We start from the raw sequence: 25,980 nt of genomic DNA, 5'->3' as shown, positions 1-25,980 counted from the left end.
TTTTTTTTAAAATTATGAACCAACAGTTAGTTACAGTGAGCCACATGGGAGGATTATCAATCACTGAAACCAGAGTTAAAAAGTAAATCACGAAACCTTGACATACATTTAATAAATTAAAATCTAAAATAACCCATCCTGTTAAGGAACACTACTGATGTCCAAGCTAGTCTGATGAAGTCCCCAACCCTCAGATTGAGTTAATAGGCTCAACCCAAAACTTGCTGCATTTTGGAAAATGTGGATTGGAAGTTCAGACAGACACACACACACACACACACACACACACACACACACTATAATAAACCATGTTGCAGAAGTTCATGAATTTAAAAAAGCTGAGACAGAGAAACAGCTGATTTAGCTTCAATTTTAGCTGCTTGAGAAAAATGTCAGACATTCCCTGGGATGGTAACAACCTCTTTTTAGGTTATCTATGTATATGTCATAAGTTGACTATGATAATTTCAACAGTTTCTAGTTTTAAACCTGTATTTCTCAAGGCATATGTAACAATGCAAGAAGAAAAGCTACCTAGAGATGGAAGCTACCTCCCTCCTTAGTGCTTGGCTCTTGCACACCCACATGAAGGAAAACAAGTATAATTCAAAGTAAGTTTTATAAGCAAAGAGCTAAGTGGTTCTAAAATAGCACTGGCATGAAGTTAACATGAAATTATCTCCCAAATACATGTCTGATTGACCTATTATATCAGATGCTAAGTATATTTCTGTGATCATTTCTTGATCACAGCCATGTATACCCAAATTAATATATTATCAATTTATTAGGTGTCTAACCTGCTTAATAAGTAATTTGCCTTAAATCATGTTTCCTTCATCCATAGCCAAAGAAAAATTTTATTGCTTTAACAAAGATATTTCTCATTATATAAAAAAATGGTTCATTAATAATTCATAATATGATAATGATTTAGTACCTTCCTGCAGATCTCTTATTCTGATACAGGATAATATTTTCTAATAAATCTATAGCACGTGTATTACTCTCAAGAACTTTAAAAATATTGTCATGACCTAAAGATAAGATTGTCAGCTTTCCCTTGCAATTTAATAGCAAATACTATGAAGATCTGATAGCAATTCGGAATTAAATATTTTTAAATACTAAATTATCTTAACTCATTCATCTAAGGCAGAAAACAAAGAGAAAAACCTACCATGATTCTTCTCTAACTATCAAAATGATTTTAGGTAATTAAATAAGGTACAACATAGCTGATGCACATGATATGTAAAAGATAGAAATGAGATCGTAAATTTCATAGAGCATAGCACAATATCACCGAGATGCCATCACCCACCTGCCTCCCTGGCCAGAGGCTTTCCCCTGCCCAGGCTGATCTTCAGACACGGGAGAAATTATGTCAAACTGTATTGGGGTGTCTGGGGCAACGAGAGAATCAAGAGAGAGGGCAGCCAAATTTGTGGACTCAGATCCTAAGGATCCTGAACTGCTGGTTCGAGCTGTCGATGGTCGAGACTGTCTAAGCACAAAAGAAAACAAAAAGGCACACTTGGTTTTCTCTTCTGGAAACTGAATACTTAAACTGTGAGATAAGAAAATACAACTTTGTAAGTCAATGAGAAGGATAGAACAAATTTTAATAGACACAATCCCAAATCATAGCTACTTATTTAATAATAGGCTTCTTTTTTTCCAGTTATAAATTCAAAAGCATAAATCACCTCAACCTAGAGATAAACACAAAGAAAATTTGGAATCATTTTATTTAGCACTCTTGGCTGGTAACTTTACCAATTTGAAAATACAATTTCCATTTTGTTTGGGAACTATTTCACACTAATCTAAGCAGCACTGCTATAATCAAAGTGTTCACTATCCCTTCCAATATCCCAAGTAGTTCTCTAAATAACCCACAGTCTGGTAACTCACCCCACAGGCCGCAGGCTCTCGTGTCTCTGCTGGAAAGATGGGGAAGGAGTGACAGCTTCCAAAGCTGACTGATTTACTCGTGCAGCAGTTTCCTTTAAAAAAAAAAAAGGACTAACATTAGTAAAGCAAGAAAACCACAAGTTTGAATATAACTCTCTGAATGGAGTTACACATAAAATGTAAATTGGAGTTAATAAAGTAGTTCCATGTACTTTGTCTTAATATTAAGATACATAATTAACTTTGCAGCATTATAGCTTGTTTTTTATTACTTCCTATAAATGTGGGGGAAGTGAATCTGATTTTTTGTCTACTATATACAGATCAGGAAATATTGTGGGGGGGGGCGGTTCTTTATGTTTTTAACTATGAGATTTTTTGGACCAAGTTTGTATTGCTAGCACCTAGAACAGTGTCTGGCATACTAGACACTCAATACATTCGCTAAATAAAGAAATTTAGAAAGAGTAGAAAATAGTAACAAAATATAACTATGCTGCTGAAGTTTTCATGATTTTCCAGAATACATTTATGCTCAGAAATATCTATACATTTATTAATTGATAAAATTATCATGGATAATTTTCAGACCAAAAATTGAAAGAAAGCTTTCCATAAGAAATATTTATAAACTTATTCTTTTATTTAAAACACTAGCTAAATAAAATGACATTTACATTAGGAAAAAAATCACAAAATATTTTTACATTTCTGTCTTATAGTTAGCAAAAATACTAAGACGATGCCATAAAATAATCAAAATTTCTTCTCTCATTAATATAGATAAAATAATTCTGGATAATCTAGAAATTATTAATTAAAACTTAAGTTCTGAACATTGATAGGAAAGTACAATTAGCCTGAATTTTTCAAGTCCAAACATTGTATTCTCAATGTATTCGCGAGGTATTAACAAGTCATCTAATTTGCATTTTAATTTTTTGTTGCTCAAGTAACATAACAGAAAGGAAAAGCTAGATTGGTGGGAAATTAAGTTATTAAAAGCAAAGGCTTCTCTACAGTGAGCACTGATTTCTTAAACTCATAAGATTATTATAAAATTGTCAGAAATTACTAATATTTTAGAAGTCTGAGATTTTGTTTATTTAGTTCAAAACTTTTCTCTAGGCATCTAAATCATATGTGTTAGAGGGGCACCTCAAAGCCATTATGATTAAAAACAAACAAACACAGAACTCTTCTAAAATTTTCCCTTCACTTGGGTTTAAAACCTGGAAGTCATCTTTCTCTCCTTCATCCTTTAATCAGTTCCAATGCTAACTAGTCCAGTCAATTTCTTTTTACCTGTTTCTATGACTCATTATTTTTCTGTCTTTCCTCAGTTCATACCTGAATTATGATAATGGACTTCTACATATACCCAGACACTCCCATCTAATCAACCATTACACCAACAGCTTAAGACATAGAAGGTGAGGACTTTCTAGAGAAACTAGTCCTTCCTCTGCCTCAGCTGAAATCATTAGCCCCCACCCAGCCTGGGAGGTGCCTAGGTTCACAGCAGAGCTGGGCCCACCAAGACTGGCAGAGGCCAAGCACCTCCTGTCCTAAGCCAAGTCTTTTCCCAACTATACTGCAATATGGATCCACTTGTTCCTTCCAGAGTTCTCTGCACACCTGGGTTCTGCCTGTACAGTATGTTTGGATTGTACCTATGGCTATGTCTACACTGCTGAGTTTATCTGGTTTGATACCCTCGCTACTTGAAGTATAATTGGCAAAATTAAGAGTTCAGGCCACCTCACCCAAGACCTACTGAATGCATTTTAATATTCCAGATCATTTGTACACACATTTCAGTTTATTATTATTCTTCAATGAGAACCTTCAAATCCAATTACACAGCTAGTTTCTGTACTCTTATCTACAATGTCTTCTCTTTTCCACAAAACATGGACCAATCCTACCCAGTGCAAGTTTCCATAATCTCCACAGCTCTCTAAAGTCCACACTGATCTTAACATTCTTAAATATTAAGCTTTTAGTCATCACAGTATGTTTTCAATTTCTGTTTTTTGAAATGCTAAAGTTTTAGTTTTGTCTTCCCATACACGTAAGCTCCTGGAAGACAGAGGCCATGGCTTATTTTTCTTCTCCATCTCCTTTCTCCATGGTGCACACAGCACTAAACACAAGGTCAGGGGCCACTAAATATGTTTATTGGCTGACTTCAGTACCTTTGAAATAATTTATTGTTCAGAAAGACCAGATACTCATTATATACCTGATACATTAAAGCTACCCATACAAGTGCAAATTAAAAGATTTTAGAACTTGAGAATTATGACTTAATTAATAAAAGCTGTATTAGCACATGATTTAATTTTGCCATATCTAGATATGATAAAATAAAAATATTACCTCTGGATTTTCACTTAAATATATTTGTTTAGATATATTGTTTATTGTACAGATCCACTGTAAGAGGAAAAAATAGAATATGATTAATATTTTTCTACAGTGCTTCTCTTCTAAAAGAGAATGTTCAATATTTGAAGTAAATATAAATTTCATTAGGAGTAACACATAATATTTCTTATAAGATAAATATCTTCCTATATACATAAACATATATATGTACAGTATTTGAGGATATAACAGAACATTGAACAGATTTATTATTTTTAAATGCCAAATTTCATACAAGAAAATTAAAAAATATAGTAATCATGTGAAGTTATAATTTAGTAGTCTCTATCTTTTTATATTACTTCACCCTTAATCCCTACCAAACAAGACTGCCTGGACTCAGATCTCATTATTAACACCAATGGAAAAAAGTTAGGAGATAAATATATTCCTGGTGAATAGATTTTACATACTTCCCGTCTTTCAGGTTTATAAAAAATTAACATAGAAAACTCTCTGCTTCACACCTTCTGCTTCACTCTTGAGAATTCCAGTGCTTGATGAGCATCACTAAACTAAACTAATATTCTGTTTGGTAAATGCTGCAGACATTTGTCTGTGTTCCTCAGAGATCAAAAGCCAAGTTTTAATAGCTATTCTTTTCCACCAGAAATAAATAAATGTAACCTCTATATAATCTGTAGCCTTGTCTTTCACCAAAACAATTATAATAGCAAATAGCTCAAAATCAACCTATAATACATTTTCATTGAAGAATATTTCTCAAGACAAAGTTTTTAAAGTATCAGTTCTTAATAATAACTTATCTTCCATATTTGGTGTACTACAAGTAAAAATAGAGCCAAAAGTAAAATACTTGTGAGGAAGAACAGACATTCCCATATTTTCGCTTTCTATCTTTCATTTCCCTAAGGCAGGGGTCCTCAAACTTTTTAAACAGGGGGTCAGTTCACTGTCCCTCAGACCGTTGGAGGGCCGGACTATAGTTTAAAAAAAAAAACTATGAACAAATTCCTATGCACACTGCACATATCTTATTTTGAAGTAAAATAACAAAACGGGAACAAATACAATATTTGTATTTGCATATGGCCCGCGGGCCGTAGTTTGAAGACCTAAGGTTTTAAGCCTTAGGCTTCCCTCCCATGCCAATCTGCTGCCACTATATATTCCTAATGCAGCAAATACTGTCTTAGAGGGTTGGTGAGAAGAGTGAATAAATTAAACTGTCCCCTCATGATACTAACAGCCTGTCAGAAAGAAACAGCCACAAGGTCATTTCTGAATTGGAGGCTTTAAAAAGAGAGGAGAGAGATGCTCTCTAAGGTTCTCTTCTCAGAGGTCCAACTATAAATTCTTCGTGAAACTTAAGAATGTTTTCTAAGGTTGATAAAACTTCTATTAAAAAGATATTTTTAATTAACCCAAATTTTTCAAACTTCTATAATGAATATATTAACATGTTTTGTCATCAGCAAAATATCTTGATGTTGCTAAAGAAATTAACAACATAAAATTTTACCTCTTCATGGTCTTTTTTACTCTCTGCTTGCAAAATTGAAGATCTGAAAAAAAAAGAAAAATTGGACCCTCAACTTCTTTTAAAGTACTTTGTTAACAGTACTTTAATTTTTTTATTTTAAAAGGTATATATAAACTCAATCGGTATGAAAAACACACACACACGCACACACAAAAACCTACATAGCCAACTAATATCTTAGAAAAAAGAGACCACCAGGGGCACCAGGACTCGGATTTTAACAACTCTTAACTTTGGCTATCTATGCCAAAATGTGCCAAAACAGAAACAGGTGCTAGTTTTCAGAAGACAGCCTATAGCAAAGGTGTACTGCAACTAAGGATCCATTTCAACCTTCTGAGACACACACTTCAAATATAAATAACTTTCAAATATAATATAAAACATTAATTTTACTTCATTATTTATTATTTCTCGTTGAATATGGTTGAATAAAATTTTTTCAATATATTCATCACTAACATAGGGATATTTAGCTTTTCTATAGATGTTCATGTTTTAAGAGTTAGAGAAAAAAATATTTTTTACTAATCTTGAATCAAACCAGCAATGTGAAGTGGAAAATCATATTAAGCATTAGCAAAAAGACTGAAAATACAAAAAGGTAAGTACATGTAGTGAGTTATTAACAGCTTGACAATTTTGACAAATGAATACAGGGACTCCCAACATCTACCATGATAACTGATACACAGTAATTGGCATTCATTATATGTTTATGGAAGGAATATAAAATTAAATAACCATTTTGAGCTATAACATCTTAATGTACATACTAATAAATATAGGGGGAAAATGACTTTCAGGATACCCAGAGTTGCTCTAAACAATAAGAAAGATCAAAAGCAACTTAATTAAGTAGGAAAAATTTGCAGATAACTTAAGCATCTATCATTAGAAAGTTTTGTAAATTATGGTATATATCCTTATCTAGATTATAATGTAGCCATTATAAAATGACTGTATTAAATGACTGCAGGTCCAAATTACATATGCAGTATTTCCTCAACTATTTAAAAACTATAATTAAAAAATAAAAATTGTAAGGCAACAGACTAAAAAGTTAATTGTTGCTCTAGTTCAGTGGTTCTCAACCTGTGGGTCACGACCCCTTTGGCGGTCGAACGACCCTTTCACAGGGGTCGCCTAAGACCATCCTGCATATCAGATATTTACATTACGATTCATAACAGTAGCAACATTACAGTTACGAAGTAGCAACGAAAATAATTTTATGGTTGGGTCACAACATGAGGAACTGTATTTAAAGGGCCAGAAGGTTGAGAACCTCTGCTCTAGTTAGTGAGATCATAGCTTTTTCCATACTCCTTTATATTTTTCTATACTTTTCAAAAATTTGTTCTACAGATTCTCATTTAATGCAAAGATAATAGAAAATTTTTAAATAGCATATAACCATTAATGGACTAAATAATTTTATCAGAAATATTTATTTATTTACTTGAAATAAATAATTTTTTTGTTAATCCTCACCCAAGGATATTTTTCCACTGATTTTTAAGGAGAGTGGGAGAGAGAGGGAAAGACAAAGAGAAACATCGATGTGAGAGAAACACATTGATTGGTTGTCTCCTACATGAGCCTGAACCAGGGCCCTTGACCGGAATCAAACCTGGGACCCTTTGGTCTGCAGGTGAATGCTCTATCCACTGAGCCAAACCGGCTAGGGTGAGAAATATTTATTATTGCTAGCACCTAGTACATGCTAGACATATTACATATGTTAGATCTCGATTTTTCATTAACAATTTAGAAAACAGGGATTGTGACCTCCCCCCAATTTTACATGTACAAAAATGAAGCTCATAGAAGTTATGTAACTTGTCTAAGACCACACACTCAGTAGTGGGTCCAGAATTTGAACTTTCTGACTCTAAGGTTGGGGCTCTTTCCACTTACTTGTGCTGCCTTCCCCACACCATGCAGGGTTTTCAGTGACTAGTCTCAGCATGAAATCACAGGTCTTTACCATATGACCTCACTTTGGTAACCTTAAAATACTAGGCATCATTTAACCAGGTCAGAAAGGACAATTCAACTCATTTCTATAAGAAAATTACCTGAATATATAACAAGCCTAAAATATCTATTAAATGTCTGAATGAAAATGAATTATCCTACATTTCAGTAGTTTAAAATATTACATACTTTATTAGTAGAAGGAAAAATACTAACTTTTTTCCATCAAAAGAGGTGATCTGAAAACAGTACCGCCTGTCTTCACAGTCCACAGCCATCACTGAACAGTTGTCTATGTCCATGGCCAAGCCTCCTGCTACGTCTCCACGGGCCTGACTCATTAAGTTTCCACCCTGAGTGAAGTAAAACTGTCTGTCCCAGGTAGATGACACCAAGCCTGTTTTACTAAATGAAGAAAGTACATTCACTCTTTAATTATAACACACATGAAATCTCATCATAAGTCAGACACAAGATAAAGCACACCACAAAGAACCAGCTTGCAAAAAGGCATCAAAGCACCTAGAAAATATAAATATCTGTTTTTCAGTTTCTAAAATAAATTCATGTATGCTGACCACTTATGTGAGTGGGTGTACATATATTTCCAAAACAAGGCTGGAAATTATTAAACTGGAGCTGCTATAATGATGCTTCAAAAATATAGTTCAACTTTTCAAGGGTGTAAATTGAAAACAAAAGAACTTATTTTACTCCTAGGGTTAACTTGCTTCAGGTAAAAACTAAAATTTCACCTGATGGTGTAATTACATACATGTTTAAAGTATGATAAATAACATTTTATAGCATTCACATTATGCTAGATTTAAATTCAAATTGGTTTCACTTTTTAGATAATTCTAAATTATTCAACAAATATCTAGTTACTTTTGAAAATTATTCATGTACCCCATAGGTCAAAAAGTTCAACCAAATACTAATACCACTAACTAAAAAGATCCAAGCTTTAGTGAAATCAAAACAATTTGGCGGCAGTATCAATTATATATTATACTAGAGGCCTGTTGCAGGAGGATTCCTGCAAGAATAGGGCTTCGCTCCCGTCTCTGTGGCTCCTACCTCACCCTTCTCTGCCGCTTCTCTCCCGCCCGTCTCTGCTACCTCGGCTCCGTTGCTTGGCTTCCTTCTACGGTGTCTTCAGTCTTCGCTCCCAGCCAGTATTTGCAAATTAGCCACCATCTTTGTTGGCGGTTAATTTGCATATCGCGCTGATTATCCAATGGGAGGCGTAGCGAAGGTACGGTCAATTACCATGTTTGTCTATTATTAGATAGGGCTTGCTTGCTACTAACTTAAATGATACACAATATAAGAAAATAACATTAGTTTTCTTACTTCCTAGCATTAAGGTATCCAGCCTTTCGGGTTAAGTTTCGGTTAACAGGAAACTTCGTGGGATCAGGGTCAGGCACATATAAAGGGTCACTGGCTATTTCCAAATCCTCTATTGTCTGCTGCATGGTCTCTACATCACTGTCCATCTCCCTGCGAACACTAGCACAGAGAACAGGTTATTTACTACCAACCACAACAAAGTACTCCTTTCACAATCACATTTATCTGTGATTTGTTTTATATACATTTTCTTAAAGGGAGCAACAGTGGTATGGGTAGTTAAAGTAACATGAACATGTTATAAAACAGCTTTACGTTTTCTTTAAAACAGATATTTTGGAAACAATACTAAATTCAAAAACTTAATGAAGCCATATTCAATGCCTAACTTCAAAGGAATTTTCAAACTGTTCTGTCCTGTGCCTTTAAAACAACATTTTCATCTCCCTTTCTCCCTCAGGTTGACCACATCACTGCTCAGACTTCTGAACCTAGTAGAGCTGCTTTCTCTAAATTTTCATGGCTTGAAAAACAAGATTTATTTAGTGATCTCCCATCTATCCACCACAATTCAGGTAACTGTGAGGATAACTCCCTATGAATAATTACTATCATGTGTCTGTTATATTCAGACATAAAACCTAGTTTAGAATCAATAAAATAGCATCAGATTTGATACTATTATGAAATTCAGAGTTCAGATTCTCTGGAAAAGATGGTGAAAAAAGAAGTGTCCATGAGTCATGCAAGAAACACTCTCACGGCAGGAAATTAAATGGTAAATATTTTTAGATTATGACATTTAGCTGTTAACTTATCATTCACATAACTTCATTTTCAATTTTAAGGAAGAAAATACTTACTTCTGTACACTTGTTCCAATGTTAGTTAAGAATTCTTCCAGTTGTTCATTGAGATTTTCAGAACCCATCTTAAAGAAACTTATCTGAGGCAAGAGGGTGTGAGAGTAAGAGGGTTGAACAACAGAAACACCCACACACACAAACAAAATACTTAAATAAAGCATATAAACAAATTCCAAGATAATGGGTAAGTAAACAACAAAGGATTATTCCCATCTGTGTAAAAATAGGTTGTAGTTTACAATGACTTCTACTGGGCATGAAACCACTGAAGAAAAAAACTTAAATTTCACTGTTCATTCTTTTATATATTAACTAGAGGCCCGATGCATGAAATTCGTGCAAGGCCCTCAGCCCTCGCAGCCACAGCAGCTTGCCTCGGCCCTTGCCGCCCTGTCTTCATCAGGAAGAACGTCTGGTCTAATTAGCATATTACACTTTTATTATTATAGATACATGCATATGGTAAGCAATTTTTTTAATTGGAAAATAAATTTTAAGACATTTCAAGTAAGTCATATTGATAAACTATTTCATGTTTAATACAAAGATTAAGAAGTTTTGTATCTGAGGAATAATAATATTCATACTTGAAGAAATAGGGGGCTGCCATCTCATCTTCTATTACCCAAATTTAATTTTTTGGCCCCCTTCCTGATGCATACCTCTTGGGACACTTTGGAGTTCATTAATATTTTTAACTCAGGAAGTATGCAAGCAACTTGAAGCAAACTCAAACTTTTCTTTCAGATCTATTATGAAGCAAGAATGATTGGAGGCTCCAGCAATAGGTGTAACTCCACAATTCATTTAGCTTTCTGTTCCCTGTCCTCAATTGTGATGAACAAGATCTACATACAAGGTAAGTGGTTTCATTTACCATAAAATATTTGAAATCTTCATCTGCAAGGAAAACCATTCTCCCTAACTTCCTTAAAATAACATCCTGATGACAATTTTAAATTACTTTTTAAAACATAGGCACAAAATTGTAATTTGTAGTTTGCAATGTAATATCCTTATATTTAACATAAATATCATACTTAATATAAAGTTTTCAGGGTAGTTATAATCCAAAATACAGTGTAGAATTCACCTGAGCTTGCATGTACCCAAGTAGAGGTTCTAACAATGCTATTTTCTTCTTGTATTGAAGAGTATTTAATGAACAAAAATAATGCATCATGGTCTGGTGTTGTTTCTTTCTGGAAGTGTAGACATCTTCTGTTACTTCGTACTTTGCCTTTAAGTGAAAAAATTAAAAATACTATTATTGATTTAATTTTTTTTAATATATTTTATTGATTTTTTACAGAGAGGAAGGGAGAGGGATAGAGAGTTAGAAACATCGATGAGAGAGAAACATCGATCAGCTGCCTCCTGCACACCCCCTACTGGGGATGTGCCCGCAACCAAGGTACATGCCCTTGACAGGAATCGAACCTGGGACCCTTGAGTCCGCAGGCTGACGCTCTATCCACTGACCCAAACTGGTTAGGGCTTATTGATTTAATTTTAATTTATCTTTAGTAGTGGCTGTGAAGAAGAGCCTACCCAAAGGAAAAAGGCACATCACCAGCAATTGTGCACTGCTTTCTTATTTTCTTATAGATATTAGAAATCCTGCCCAATATTGGCTAAGATAGTTTTCCTGTTTTACTACCAACCATTTCATTTTAAAGCACATTAAAAGCAGAATTCTGCATATAACTAAGAATGATACAATAAACTAAGCATGTCAGAGAAAGTCTACCACACAGAGGGAAGGCAGACAATTAATTGTTTGATAGTAGCTTAGCCATTAGTCTTTGACTTTGTCAGTTCACAACATACCACTCTCTCCTCCTGGTTCCCTCCCTACTGCCCCTCCTCTCTTGTTTTCCTTCACTTACATTTAAAATGTGTGTGTTCCTTTAAGTTCTTGTATTCAGACAACAAATATTTACTAAGCACCTACTATGTAATATATACTAGGTTCTTCTCTCTTCCTGCTCTCCTGAGAATACCAAATCAAGTACAAAGAATATTCCATATTCCAATGACTCCCAAATTTTTACCTCCTACCCTTCACTCTCCCAAGTGTCAAAGGAAGCACATGTCTACCTGAGCTCTTTATGTGTATGTATGTGTGTGTGGTGGGGAATGTGCCAGCAATGTACAAAACTAAAGACAACATTTTTTTTTTTATTGTTTAAAGTATTACATGTCTTTTTCCCCGAATGACACCCCCTCACACATCCCCAGTAAAGACAGCATTTTAAACAGGAAAAACTAGACCACCTAATGAAACAGTTGTTAATTGCAATACTGAAAGAGTAAGTATGGATCATACCTTGTCATTTTCTCTCTTTTTTGATAATCGGCTATATCTGTGAATTGCAGCATCATGATCTGGAAAATAGAAATGACTATTAACAACAATAAGATAGTACTTTGCAAAACTTATAAATGTTTTAAATGGCTTCAGATGCGCATCTTTCAACAAATGTTCTCCTATCCAAATTTCCCCTAAAGTATGTTTCTACTTATTAAATTGGTAAAAATATTTAATTCAAAGGAAGGAAACTATAATCCACTAAAATTTTACATAAATATTTTTAATACAAAAATAGCAAATGCTCATTAAAGAAAATGCAGGATGTATAGGAAAACGCAGGATGTATAGGAAAACAAGGCAGGGGAAATATTATATCACCTTTTTAATATTATGAGGATAGAAAATCACAAGAGTTGATTTAATTTCTTATTAAATTTTTCTGTAGGGTAAACAGTACAACTTAAATAACAACACTGATTTAAATAATGTTCATTTAAACTTTTAATTAGGCTCATATTTTTTTCAATTATTACATAGAATCCGGCCACACATTTGTGATTTTAAAAATGCATCAAACAAGAAATAACTGTAAAGTATTAAGAGCTTACCATTACTAGCAATCTGAAACACTTCCTTTAATGTCAATATTTCTGGAAAAGTTCAAGAATAATTTCAGTGTAGCATATTTATGAAATATCTTAAATTTTGTTTAGAAAATAGTAACTGCCATTTTAGCTATAATTAAAACTCCAAATAATATCTCATATTTCAACATTCAAAGTGAAAATGCCACTCTGTATTTCAGCTAGCCCCTATGGAACATTTACTATCATTAGCAACATTACAACTCCAAAAAATCTACTCACCACAAATTAGTAATATGACACAAAAACAAATTGTAAAACCACTGTAAATTCTAAGATATGGAAATAGTCTTTGTACCAGAATCTAACAACTCATTTTTTATATTGACTCTAATAAGTTCAAATGTTGAATAAGAAATAAAGAACATTTTATTAAAAAGATTATGACACTCAGTCCCCTTAGATTGAGAAAAGAGATTTTGTTTCTTGACCTTAGAACGACCATTCTTGAGGATTTACCACCGCAAATATTAACTCCATCTCTAAAATACATTTGTTTTTATTCCATTATAATTTAAATATTTTACCATCCACTGATATATTAATTCAATGTTTATTCTATCTACCTATCTTATAAATAGATCTATGTAATTTTCTAAGATTATGAATTATGAGAAAGCAGAGCCAATTCTATAAAACTCATTTTATCACTGAATAATGCTAAATGGGGGCAAAATCCACCACAAACAACTAAGTGATGGGTTGCTAGCTGTGTCAGTACCACCTACCTCCTGCCACTCCAGCCCATAAACACACCTCCATCTCCTGTGCCACTGTCTCAGTTCAAGTCTCAGTCATACCTCACTGGACTCTCATAACTTCCTAACCCATTCTCCTAGACATCAAATTCACTCTATTCCACCCTCCAAAAACAAAAGGATTGTGTCTCCTTCTTAAAAGACCTCCATTGGCTTCTCTTTCCTTATAAATTTAAGTGGAACATCTTTAACATAATCTAGTCCCAACTAATCTACTTCTAGATTTGTCTCCTGCCATGCCCAACACATTCAATATTGCAGCCACACTTAACTTATCATTCTCAAAACAAGCCATGTATTTCTACAACCCATACCTTTGTATTTCCTAGCCCCTCTAATAGAATGACTCTTTTCTCCTGGCAAACTCCTCTTCATGGCTAAATGCTCATGTCAAATCCTTGGTGAAGCCTTTCTGACACCCTCCTCTGAGCTTTCACAACACCTTGCTCATTCCCTATGAAACAGTATTGTAATTATCTGTTTACCTACATCCTTCTGTAGACTTTCTCAAGTGAAGTGACATCTTATTCATATCAGTATTCCTCAGTATCTAGTTTAACACCTAGCATTAATTAGCTCCTATAAATGTTTAGTGACTAATTAAAGTAAATGTGGCACAAGCTATATTCAGAAATGGTTAAGATATAGAGTAATATGCATTTTACAGGCATTAATATTCTGATAGCTAATGAAAGTAAACATAAGCTTGACTTCAGTACCTTTCAGATCTCTTTCTTTAAACTGGGTAATGGGGAACATCATAGCATCAGCAAGCTGCGTTGAAAGTACCGCATGACAAGAGCTAAGCTAGTAAAAGAAAAACCAAAAAGACCAAGTAAGAGAAACATTTAACCAGTGTTATGTAAATAAAACAAAATCTAGTAAAAGATGTTGATAATAAGAGAACACAAAATTATGTAATAAAATATACAGTAAAAAAATTCCATTTAAAACTCTTAGAAGAAAACATAGGATAACCTTGGATTTGGCAATGATTTCTTAGATATGAAACCAAAAGCACAAGCAACAAAAAAATATATAAAACTTCATCAAAATTAAAATTTTTGTATACCAAAGGATACTATCAAGAAAGTAAAAAGACAATCCACAGAATGGGAGAAAATATTTGCCAATGATAAGGAACTTGAATAAAAAACCCTTAAACTAAATAATAAAAGAAACAACCCAATTAAGAAAAGGGGAAAGATCTGAACAGACACTTTATCAAAGATTTACAAATGGCCAATTGGCACGTGAAAAGATGCTCAATATCATCAGCCATCAGGAAAATGCACGTCAAAACTATGATGAGATTACACTTCACACCACTTCAATGGCTACAATAAAAAGTAAATAAAAATAACACATTCTTACATGTTGGTGAGAATGTGGAAAAACTGGAACCCTCCTACATTACTGGTGGGAATGTAAAATTGTGTAGAAGCTGTGGAAATCTGTTTGGTAGTTCCTCAAAAAGTTAAACACAAAATTACCAAATAACCCAGCAATCCCATGCCAGGTATATGCCCAAAAGAATTGAAAACTGGTGTTCAAAAAAAACAAAAATAAAAACTTGTACATGAATGCTCATAGCAATACTATTTGCATTAGCCAAAAGGTGGAAAACAACCCAAATGTCCATCAGCTGGTAAATGGATAAATAAAATGTGGTATATTCATACAAGATTTTATTTAGCAAAAAAAAAAAGGAATGCAGCCCTAGCTGGTTTGGCTCAGTGGATAAAGCGTCCGCCTGTGGACTAAAGGGTCCCAGGTTCATTCTGGCCAAGGGCACATGCCCAGGTTGCGGGCTCGATCTCCCCCAGTAGGGGACGTGCAGGAGGCATCCAATCAATGATTCTCTCTCATCACTGATGTTTCTATTTCTCTATCTCTTTCCCTTCCTCTCTGACATCAATTTTAAAAAAAAAAGGGATGCAATCTGATACATGCTACAACATGGATGAACCTTAAAAACATTTTGCTAAGTGAAAGATGACACAAATTATATTGAGTCCATTTATATGAAATATTCAAAATAGGTAAATCCAAACAAACAGAAAGCAGATTTATGGTTGCCAGGAGCTAAAGGAGTGAGGAGTAGGAAGTGACTGCTTAATGGGCACAGGGTCTCCTTTGGGATAATGATAAAAGTGTCTAGAGTATCAGTGCTAATGGTTGCACAACACTGTGAATGTACCAAATATCACCAGTAGTAAATTTTAGTTATGTATATTTTACCACAATAAAAAAATTCCATTTTCTATAAATATTTCTTTATATTGATCTGCTACAATATTTTTTATAATGAATTATTAAAATATTTCAAAAATTTATTTTCCAGTTAAGATACTAGAAAAGACAGGACTAATGGTGCATGTGAAAAGAAGAGTTTTCAATACTTTAAGAAATAAAAATTATTATTAAAAAAAAAAAAAAAAAAAAAAAAAAAGAAAAGAAGAGTTTTCACTGTACTAGTAGAGAACAGTCAGGGGCTCTCCAAACATCTCTCACCACCTTTCTTCCTCCTAACTTCCAGCCTTTTTTAGTTATTCGTTCTGAGGCTAGTTTGAGAAATTAAGGGTTAATACTGGCTGTTTAGAATGGAAGATAAAATGTTGCTTGATGGCAAAAAAAAAAAAAGAAAAACCATAAAGAGCCTCTTCTCTCCCTGTGTTCATCAGATAAGACAATGAAACACTGAATGTTAGTTACATGGACTGGGAGAACATATCCATATGTTTATTCCTTGAAAACGATTTGTTTTAATCAAGCATAGAAAGTACTGTTTTTACAAGACAGCCACCAAGAAATAAGGTCCTTTTTAAATAGTAATCTTTTTTTAAAAGGGACTTACTCATCCTATATAATAAAAGCCCAAAATGCAAAGTGACCAAACAGCAGAACAACTGGTGAAACAACTGGTGAAACAACTATGACATGCACTGACCACCAGGGGGCATATGCTCAACACAGGAGCTGCCCCCAGCCAGCAGGCCCCAGGCCAGCTAAGGTGGGTGCCTGCAGGGAGGGGGCCATCCCCTCCCCCCCCCCCCCCCATTGCCTCGCAGATCGGCCTTGATCACCGGCCAGGCCTAGGGACCATACCCATGCATGAATTTCATGCATCAGGCCTCTAGTATAATCATAATAATAACAGTTCCCAATAAAAGCTAAACAACTTGAATAACTTAATTATAAGACCACTTATTCAAGCAAAATAAAATAAACACTTACCTCATCTATAACTTTTGAAAACTGTTGCAAAGTAGAACTCATCACTTCATCATCACCACCCAATGGAAAACGCTAAAAGGTGAGAAACAGAGATGAGGTAAAGGACCAATGCTGTATGCCTTTTGTGAATGACATTATCATTTAGATTTTTAAATAACTTCAGGAAACTTCTAAACTTTGAATAAGCTCTAAAAGTATAATTTTAATAAACTAGTATAATTATATAATTAGTAAACATTAATTATGATGCTGCTAAGCAACCAATTAACATGGTATATAGAAATGCACACCATACTTGGGAGTTCAAAGATTTGGTGTTTAGCTCCAATTACTCCAATAACCACCTGTGTAACTTAAGCAAGCTTCAGTAAAAAGAAGAGAGGTCAATCAGATAACCTCTGTAGCTAACATTAAGTCATTAAAATTAGATATAAGTGCTATAAAGGAATTTCAATGGCATATCAAAATTAACTTCTGTGAATTCTAAAAAGTTTAGGATTCTTGATGAGAAATTCTACTTAACTATATAGATATGGCATTACTGCATATTTTAAATTATGCACTTAAAACTTTCATATACAGTACCTGTTTTTCATATTCTTTTAAAAGTTTTGAAGTCAGGTGTGTTGCTGCACTTAATTCATTCTATAAAAAAGATTAACTCAAATTAAGGAGACATTACTGATAAGAAAAACTTTTAGTTGAAGATACCTACACCATTTTTATTTATCACTTAACATAAAATATCGTACATGTTCTCTAAACCCCTCACTAAGTCACTGGAAAGAGAACTACCATTAAAGTGCTAAAAGGAAACTCAAACCATAAAATATACACTAGCAATGTTCCTGGTGCATGCTTGTTTTTAACTAATAAAAATTAGGCATTAAATTAAATGTTGTTAAAGCTTTAAAGTTAGAGTAACCTGTACATATCTTAGCAAAATCTTAAGAGATTCTACACTGAAAACTGATTATCCCTTTCTCTAGATGCTGATACTAGTCCATGATAAGCATTTAATAACATACAACCAAAATGTGGTCAACCTAGTCATAAAATACAGCAACAGAACCATATGAAAGAAATAGTTTTTTTAATTTAAAGGGTTTTTTTCCAATGATGAATATGACAAAAGTAACATTTCTTTTACATATCAATCTGTCTTCAGAAATCCAATTTGAGAGACCAATTAGAAGAAAAGAAAATAACAACTATCACAACTTTTAAGTACGTAATGAAAATGTGAGTCTAGAAGGAAGAGAAAATTAGAAAGGGAAAAAATGAGTACACTTAATCAATCCCAAAGAAAGTTTATTATAGAACCCAGGTTGTTGTTAAATTTCATAAACAAAGCCTCAAATCTTATTCCTAGTCAACAAAATAATTTAGTCATTTCCATTTTCTTAAATTCATCTCCTATGCCCCAGAGCTACATCTAATTTTTATTACCTTCTATTAATAAAAAAGAGGCAAAATACTTTCAAATCCTTTGTTTAAAAAGGGGAGGAAGTATTCCATAAGATTAAAAGCACGATTAGGGAAAATATGGGTGTGAATATGGGGTTTTCATTCAAATCTTAGGCCAAGGTCACTGTTAGTAAGTTTCAATAAGCCCTTACTGGGTTTGGGGAGGAGGGGCAGATGCTTCAATCTTCATAACTTTTATAGTACTACAAACTATACATTAGTAACAGAAATGTGAGCTCTGTAATACAAAATAATGTTCATTCATCCATTTAACAAGTATTTCTTACTATGAGCCCAGGTCAACACTAGGCACCAGTAAACAAGACAGACACTCTGTGCTTAAAGATTCATTTTTAAAAAGCATGGAGTCAGCCTTTAGCTTTTTACCTGTGCATCATAAATCCGATGCATAGCTTGATACAATTGGTTCATATAGTTGGAAATAGCTGTAGCATCTTCTTCAAATACACCCAGTAAAGACCTTGTCTGTATAAAATAAAAGCAATAAGTTTATGTTAACCATTACATAAATCAGATGGAAATTTTTTCTAAAGGAAGGAAAAATCCTAGAATATCAGAGCTCTAATTATTCTGAGTATTAATCTATTTTTTCTCTTTTGATAGTAATGCCAAGATGTCAGGATTCTTTGTTCTCAGTTTCACTTCATTAAAACAAAGGGTTTTTCCAAATACATCATACAAACTTTTAGAAGGAACAACAAAGATATATTTTTATGAAGTAAAAAGTCTGTAATTAAACTTAAGAACAAATCAAAAGACACATTCAAGGCTAATTTAGCAGTATTCCATGAGTAAATACTTTAAATGTCTTATTTCCGGATAACTTATTATGATTATTTCTTTTTCTCTGTGGTATCTTCTAGGAACGCCAAACCCCTCCCCATCCTAATCCAAAAATAATACCACAATGCCCCTCTCCAGCATAGCCTACAAAACGTTAACCATGTTTTTCTGAGTGCAAAACTTGGGGTTATTCTTTTTCTTCTTCTTTTTTTTTTTAGAAATTTTTTTTCTTTCTTTTTTTTAAAAAAAATATTTTATTGATTTTTTACAGAGAAGAAGGGAGAGATAGAGAGCCAGAAACATCAATGAGAGAGAAACATTGATCAGCTGCCTCCTGCACACCCCCCACTGGGGATGTGCCTGCAACCAAGGCACATGCCCCTGACCGTAATCGAACCCGGGACCCTTGAGTCCGCAGGCAGACACTCTATCCACTGAGCCAAACAGGTTCTGGCTTTTTTCTTCTTCTTTATACATTTCTATATTGTTAGGCTTTATTTTTTTCCAATGAGCACATAAAATTTTTCATTTTAAGGGGGGAAAAATTGTAAGTAAATTTAAGACTGTCAATAAAAAGAATTTCAGAGACAAGGAAACTCAGCATATCAAGGCAAAGTATGCTAAGCTTTTTATATCTCAAAGGCAGAGAAGAATTAAAATACCAAAAACTATTGCCATAACTACAGCTTAAAAGATGACCTTGTATTTTACTCTATAAATAATGCCTCAACCTTAAAAGCTGGTTTTTTAAAATCAACTTAGTCTTAGCTTCCTATTTTCAGAAGAGAAAACTAAGTGAATACAGTTTTTGGAAAAAAGCACAAAATCATTATGCCAATATACAAAGTCTACATTCTCAGTCATCTACTTCCCATGCCCCAGAGAATTAGATCTGACAGAATTTTTTTATTTTTTAGCTCTAGTGCCTCAACTCCTACCTCTCAAAGTGCTATTTTAAGATGTAAAAAGAAAAGCATCAAAAAATCTTGTTTGGCTATGCCATTTTTAAAAAATATTTTTTTTATTGATTTCAGAGAGGAAAGGAGAGAAAGAGAAACATCAATGATCAGAATCATTGATTGGCTGCCTCCTGCAGGTCCCCTACTGGGGATCAAGCCTGCAACCCAGGCATGTGCCCAGACCTGAAACTGAACCTCCTGGTTCATAGGTCAACACTCAACATCTGAGCCAGGCCCTGGCTATGCCATTTTTAAGAAAAATCTGTCACTTAGTTGTTTTTTCCTCCAAAAATTATCATCCTAATTCAGTGGTTCCCAAACTTATTTGGCCTACCGCCCCCTTTCCAGAAAAAAATATTACTCAGCCCCTGGAAATTAATTTTTTTTAAATTTTAATAGCAGTTACTCATCGCCCCCAAATGCACCTGTGGCCATCACTGCCCCCCTGGATCGCTGCAGCACCCACTTTGGGAATCACTGTCCTAATTCAAGGAATACATTTATGTAAAAACCTGTAGTGGAACTAAATTTAAAAGATCATCTTGGCCCTAGCTGGGGTTTGACTCAGTGGATAGAGCATTGGCCTGCAGACTGAAGGGTCCCGGGTATAGTTCTGGTCAAGGGCACATGCCTGGGTGCATGCAGGAGGTGGCCGATCAATGATTATCTCTCATCATTGATGTTTTTCTCTCTCCCCCTCTCCCTTCCTCTCTGAAGTCAATAAAAATATATTTTTCAAAAAAATTGTTAATTAAGCCGAAACCGGTTTGGCTCAGTGGATAGAGCGTCGGCCTGTGGACTGAAAGGTCCCGGGTTCGATTCCGGTCAAGGGCATGTACCTTGGTTGTGGGCACATCCCCAGTAGGAGATGTGCAGAAGGCAGGTGATCAATGTTTCTCTCTCATCGATGTTTCTAACTCTCTCTCTCCCTTCCTCTCTCTGTAAAAAATCAATAAAATATATTTTTTTTAAAAAATTGTTAATTAAATCTCAATCATAGTAAACTTTCTCACTTAAAAAAAAATCATCTTGCCCTAACCGGTTTGGCTCAGTGGATAGAGCGTCAGCCTGCGGACTCAAGGGTCCCAGGTTCGATTCTGATCAAGGGCATGTACCTTGGTTGCAGGAACATCCCCAGTGGGGAGTGTGCAGGAGGCAGCTGATTGATGTTTCTCTCTCATCGATGTTTCTAACTCTCTATCCCTCTCCCTTCCTCTCTGTAAAAAAATCAATAAAATATATAAAACAAATAAAATAAAATAAAATCGGTGTCCTTAGGTACTGTCACCTCATGCACCACCCACAGCGGTTAAAAAAAAAAAAAAAATCATCTTGCCCTTAAAAAAAAATAAACTCTAAATCTAAATCTGAAAAATAGAAGCATTTAAAAAAAGGATCCTCTTGCCCTGGCCAGGTGGCTCAGTTGGTTGGAGCATAGTTCCATATACCAAAAGGTTTCGGGTTCGATTCCCGGTTAGAGCACATACCTAGGTTGTGGTTCGGTCCCAGGCTGGGGTGCATATGGGAGGCAACCCATTGATGTTTCTCTCTCACATCGATTTCTCTCTCTCTGAAATCAATAATAATGAAAAAAAATCTTTAAGTGAAGATTTTTAAAAAAGAAAAGATCATCTTAGCCCAAACAGGGTTGAAATAGGTTCCCTAATTAAAACTCAAATATCAAGTTCAACACTGTATGATTGTTTAAAATTAGCAACTTATAAAAATACAATCAATACCATTTCACTGAATCTATGATGGCATCCACTGTGAGCTGCACCATTTTTATATACTACTAAAACAAACAAAACAATGCTGGCAATTAAGTTATAATTTAAGGTTTTCTTATGTCTCGAAATTTTTAATTTAAATTTCAGGGAAACATACCTTTAGATACAATTTTATATATAACACCCATATAAACATAAAAAGGAAAACAAACACAAGCAGCATAAATTTAATATACTAGTAACCCTAAAATTTCTTCAGAGTTCAACTCTTGTGAGTCACTTTTTGACACAAGAGTTATCAAATATCCATTTTCTCATCCAATATTATTCTGTATAAGTATTTCTTCTATGCGCTCCCCTTTTGTCCCCAATACATATTTTCTTACAAACCATTTCATGAGATACCATTCAGCAAGTTTTTCTTTTTATTGAATTTAGTGAGACAGGGAGAGGGAGAGAGAAAAACATCATGATCAGTTGCCTCCCTCAACCTGGGATAGAATCCTCAAGCTGGGTGTGTACCCAGACCAGAACTGAACCCACACTGGCCAGGGCCCATACAGCAGGTTTTAATGGTGGCACTTGCTTCATTTCATCAGGTGTCAAAGGAGTATTTTCAAACAACAAACACGAATGGTAGTGCTTCAAGTTAAACTGATTTGTTGGCTGAACGACTTTAGAGGTTGTAGTTGGCCAGTCATGCCACTAGGACAGTGATGGCGAACCTTTTGAGCTTGGCGTGTCGGCATTTTGAAAAACCCTAATTTAACTCTGGTGCCGTGTCACATATAGAAATTTTTTGATATTTGCAACCATAGTAAAACAAACATTTATATTTTTGATATTTATTTTATATATTTAAATGCCATTTAACAAAGAAAAACCAACCAAAAAAATGAGTTTGCGTGTCACCTCTGACACTCGTGTCATAGGTTCGCCATTACTGCACTAGGACAAACAGACAGGTGTGTACATTTGCAGGCAATTAGAAATAAAACATCGTCAGCTGTAAGAGGCATCTTGACAACAGAGATGTGAAAATGTGAAAACAAGTATGTGTTGAATCTAGGAGTATTCATATTATGCAAAAGAAGCCTCAATTTTTTTTAAATTTTAAAAATGATTAGGATCAAGTGATCTAATAAAAACTTGTATCAGGAGCTTTAAAAAATTTCCATAATCTTTGTTACTTCACTTCTTGGACTCCATCCTAAATAAATAACCCAATTAGAGCAAAAATTGATGCCCAAGCATGAATCTCAGCCCAATATATAAAAGCAAAATGGGGGGGGGGGGGGGGGGGGGAGTCTAAAAATCCAATAAGACAACTATTAAGTCAGCTAAGGAAACGTGCAGCCTTTAAATTCTTTCATTCAGAATGTAATAATATGTGAAGATGCTTAAACTATAATGTTAAATTAAAACCAAATAAAAATTGTAAACACAACATAATCTCAATTACATTAAAATGTGTAAGAGAAAAAATTAGAAAGAAGAAAGTAAACTATTAACAGGGTTTGTGGCTGGGTACATGGCATGTAACTGCTTTCTTTTCTGTACTTCCAATTTTTCTGAAGTAAATATTATTTTTATAACCAGGGAGAAAAATAAAATAGCTATCTATAACAGCTGTGGTTCCGAGAAGTTGAGTAACTTGCCCTAAAGCAGAAGGGACTAAGTGGCAGTGAAGATTAAAACCTTTATATCCTAATCCCAGATCCAGGACTTTCCATTCTGCCACAGGTTCTCCCTAAGAATCACTTACAAGTGTCCTCCCTTTCCAAATCCCAGTTGTCCACAACTAATTTTCCCAAATAAACGTTATTTAGTTCAAAATTATTACTTCTAGCCCTAACCGGTTTGGGTCAGTGGATAGAGCATCAGCCTGCGGACTCAAGGGTCCCAGGTTCGATTCCGGTCAAGGGCATGTACCTTGGTTGCAGGCACATCCCCAGTGGGGAGTGTGCAGGAGGCAGCTGATCAATGTTTCTCTCTCATTGATGTTTCTGACTCTCTATTCCTCTCCCTTCCTCTCTGTAAAAAAAATCAATAAAATAAATTTTTTAAAAAATTTTTACTTATAGAAATTGAAATATCAATGTGGCTATTTCATTAAAAATTACTGTCAAACTGACACTAATGTGGCACATTCTTGTAAAAAAGGAAAAAACTAATGCTCAAGTTGTAAATCAATTGTGTGAAAAATTCAAGAAATAAGTCAAGAGATTATATCCTCTTCACAAGTCATGGCCAGGGCACTGTACAACCTATTTTGAGCTGTGCATATAGTCTTTATGGGCTATAAAAGCCAGGCCAGGTAAAAGACGGGTACGGCAACATGTTGAGTCTTAGATAATAAAAAGGCAAAAGGACAAAGTGCAGCTAACCAATACACCTCACAAAATTTTTGCGAAGTGTATGAAACAAATATACTTTATCTTTGCACTACAGAAATAATTTAAACTGGCTATTCTAGCAGTCAAGCCAAGATGTGGGTTTCTCTTTGTGTCAGTATTGGCTGATAAGAGTACATTACCAGCAGGCAACTGGCCAGTGAAGATAACTTTCAGCAGGAAAATCAAATCAATTCCACAATCAGAGCCCAATTTCAACTTGGCACAAGCCGGGTTGCTCAGTTGGTTGGAGCGTCCTCCTGACACGCCCAAAGTTTCGGGTTCCCTAAGTGGAACGACAAATCCACATCTCTCTCTCTTCTCCCCCTTCCTCACTCCCTCTCTCTCTCTCTCTAAAATAAATAAATGTTTTAATTTTAAAATAATACACGGCAGCCGTGCCGCCCAGGAAAGAGGCATATTAAACTGCCAAGACACATGAAATACATGGAACTGTAGTTCAAATGCACATTTCAGAACATTGTCTTCATTCTAACTGGTTACGTTACCAACCATCAACGTGGTCTTAAATAGCTTAAATTATTGTGTAAGACTTAGGATGAAATTTCTCTATGCAAGTTACAGCCCCCACCGACGTGTTTTTAATGTAGCTGATTTTATTCTTCAGTACTAGAAACATAACAAATGGTTGTCTTCCTAGACTGTCTGCAGCTAAAGCACGCGCAAGAACATTCCCAGCGCGCAAGCCCCGGCACACCGGGCATTTATTTGGATGCGTGTACCCGGGCCAAGTCTGCGAGGAGCGGCACGGCCGTCGCGGGGCCTCGGAGGCGCCGTCCATCACACGCGTGCACAGCTCGAGTGACAGCGGCTACGGTCGCGGCCACGACACCGGCCACACCAGGCGGGAGGCTCCGGGACCAAGTCGGGCTCCTCCCCGCGGGCACATGAACAGCCGTTCAGCATCTCCCGGAGAAACACTGTTCCTCTTTCCCCAGCTCGCTCAGAAACCATCTCCTGAGTCTACCGGGTTCTTTCTACGGGATTTTCTCGGAAGAGGTTTTCGGGGAGAAAACTCCAGGTTCAGGATTTACCACCGCACATCCCGGCGATAAAAACGCACCTTTCGTCAACAGAACGAAGCCCCGCGAACGTACGTGACCGCCGGGCCGCAGAGGTGCCAGACCCCGCGCGCGACTCCCGGCCTAGTGGCGCAGGCCCACGCGGGCTGCGGGCGGGCGGCCCGGCCTGGATGGCTTTGGGCGCGGCCAGCCGAGGGCGGGGGCACCGGGCGGCGGCGCCCACCTGGACGGGGGCGGGCACCTGCGGCCCCGGCGACGTCAGGCTCGGGATCGGCCCACGCGGCTCCTTCCCTCGCCTCCCGCCGCCGCCCGCGCCTCACCTGCGGGCTGTCCTCCAGAGTCTCCTCGATCGGCAGCTTGTCGATCCCCGGCATCGTGGCGGAGGGAGGGCAACGGCAGGTGACGCGGCGGCCGCCCACGGTTCCCACGCCGACCCACCCACAGCGGCTGACCCCGACCCACCCTCTCTCGTAGTCTTTGCAGCCGTCCCTCCCGCGCCGCCCTCGCCAAGAGCCAGGCGGTCAGGCGGGAAATCCCGCCCCTTCGGTATCCATGCCCCGCCTTCCGGCGCGCTCATT

At 35.8% G+C, this 25,980-nt stretch overlaps 1 protein-coding gene across 2 annotated transcripts in view; it reads right to left on the bottom strand.

Annotated features, from left to right (window-relative positions):
- The window catches only part of APPL1 (adaptor protein, phosphotyrosine interacting with PH domain and leucine zipper 1), a 34,391-nt gene extending 8,514 nt beyond the window's left edge, over positions 1-25,877 (bottom strand). Inside the window, exons 1-15 of one of the 2 annotated variants that reach the window (XM_070390817.1) lie at positions 25,723-25,877; positions 18,861-18,959; positions 17,592-17,651; positions 17,007-17,078; positions 14,489-14,576; positions 12,976-13,017; positions 12,383-12,441; positions 11,147-11,293; positions 10,051-10,133; positions 9,188-9,346; positions 8,048-8,236; positions 5,831-5,873; positions 4,300-4,356; positions 1,918-2,009; positions 1,325-1,507 (exon numbers count right to left, since the gene is read on the bottom strand). In XM_070390817.1, coding sequence (XP_070246918.1) covers positions 1,325-1,507; positions 1,918-2,009; positions 4,300-4,356; positions 5,831-5,873; positions 8,048-8,236; positions 9,188-9,346; positions 10,051-10,133; positions 11,147-11,293; positions 12,383-12,441; positions 12,976-13,017; positions 14,489-14,576; positions 17,007-17,078; positions 17,592-17,651; positions 18,861-18,959; positions 25,723-25,776 — 1,427 coding nt within the window. In that variant the 5' untranslated portion in view covers positions 25,777-25,877. The remainder of the gene's footprint in view (positions 1-1,324; positions 1,508-1,917; positions 2,010-4,299; positions 4,357-5,830; positions 5,874-8,047; positions 8,237-9,187; positions 9,347-10,050; positions 10,134-11,146; positions 11,294-12,382; positions 12,442-12,975; positions 13,018-14,488; positions 14,577-17,006; positions 17,079-17,591; positions 17,652-18,860; positions 18,960-25,722) is intronic. The other variant, XM_070390816.1, reaches the window with a different exon arrangement.
- Positions 25,878-25,980: the final 103 nt, after the last annotated feature.

The sequence above is a fragment of the Myotis yumanensis genome, unplaced genomic scaffold (assembly GCF_028538775.1).
Source record: "Myotis yumanensis isolate MYYU_CA2020_CCGP unplaced genomic scaffold, mMyoYum1.0.hap1 SCAF_14, whole genome shotgun sequence".
NCBI lineage: Eukaryota > Metazoa > Chordata > Mammalia > Chiroptera > Vespertilionidae > Myotis > Myotis yumanensis.
This window is presented reverse-complemented; position numbering and strand designations above follow the sequence as displayed.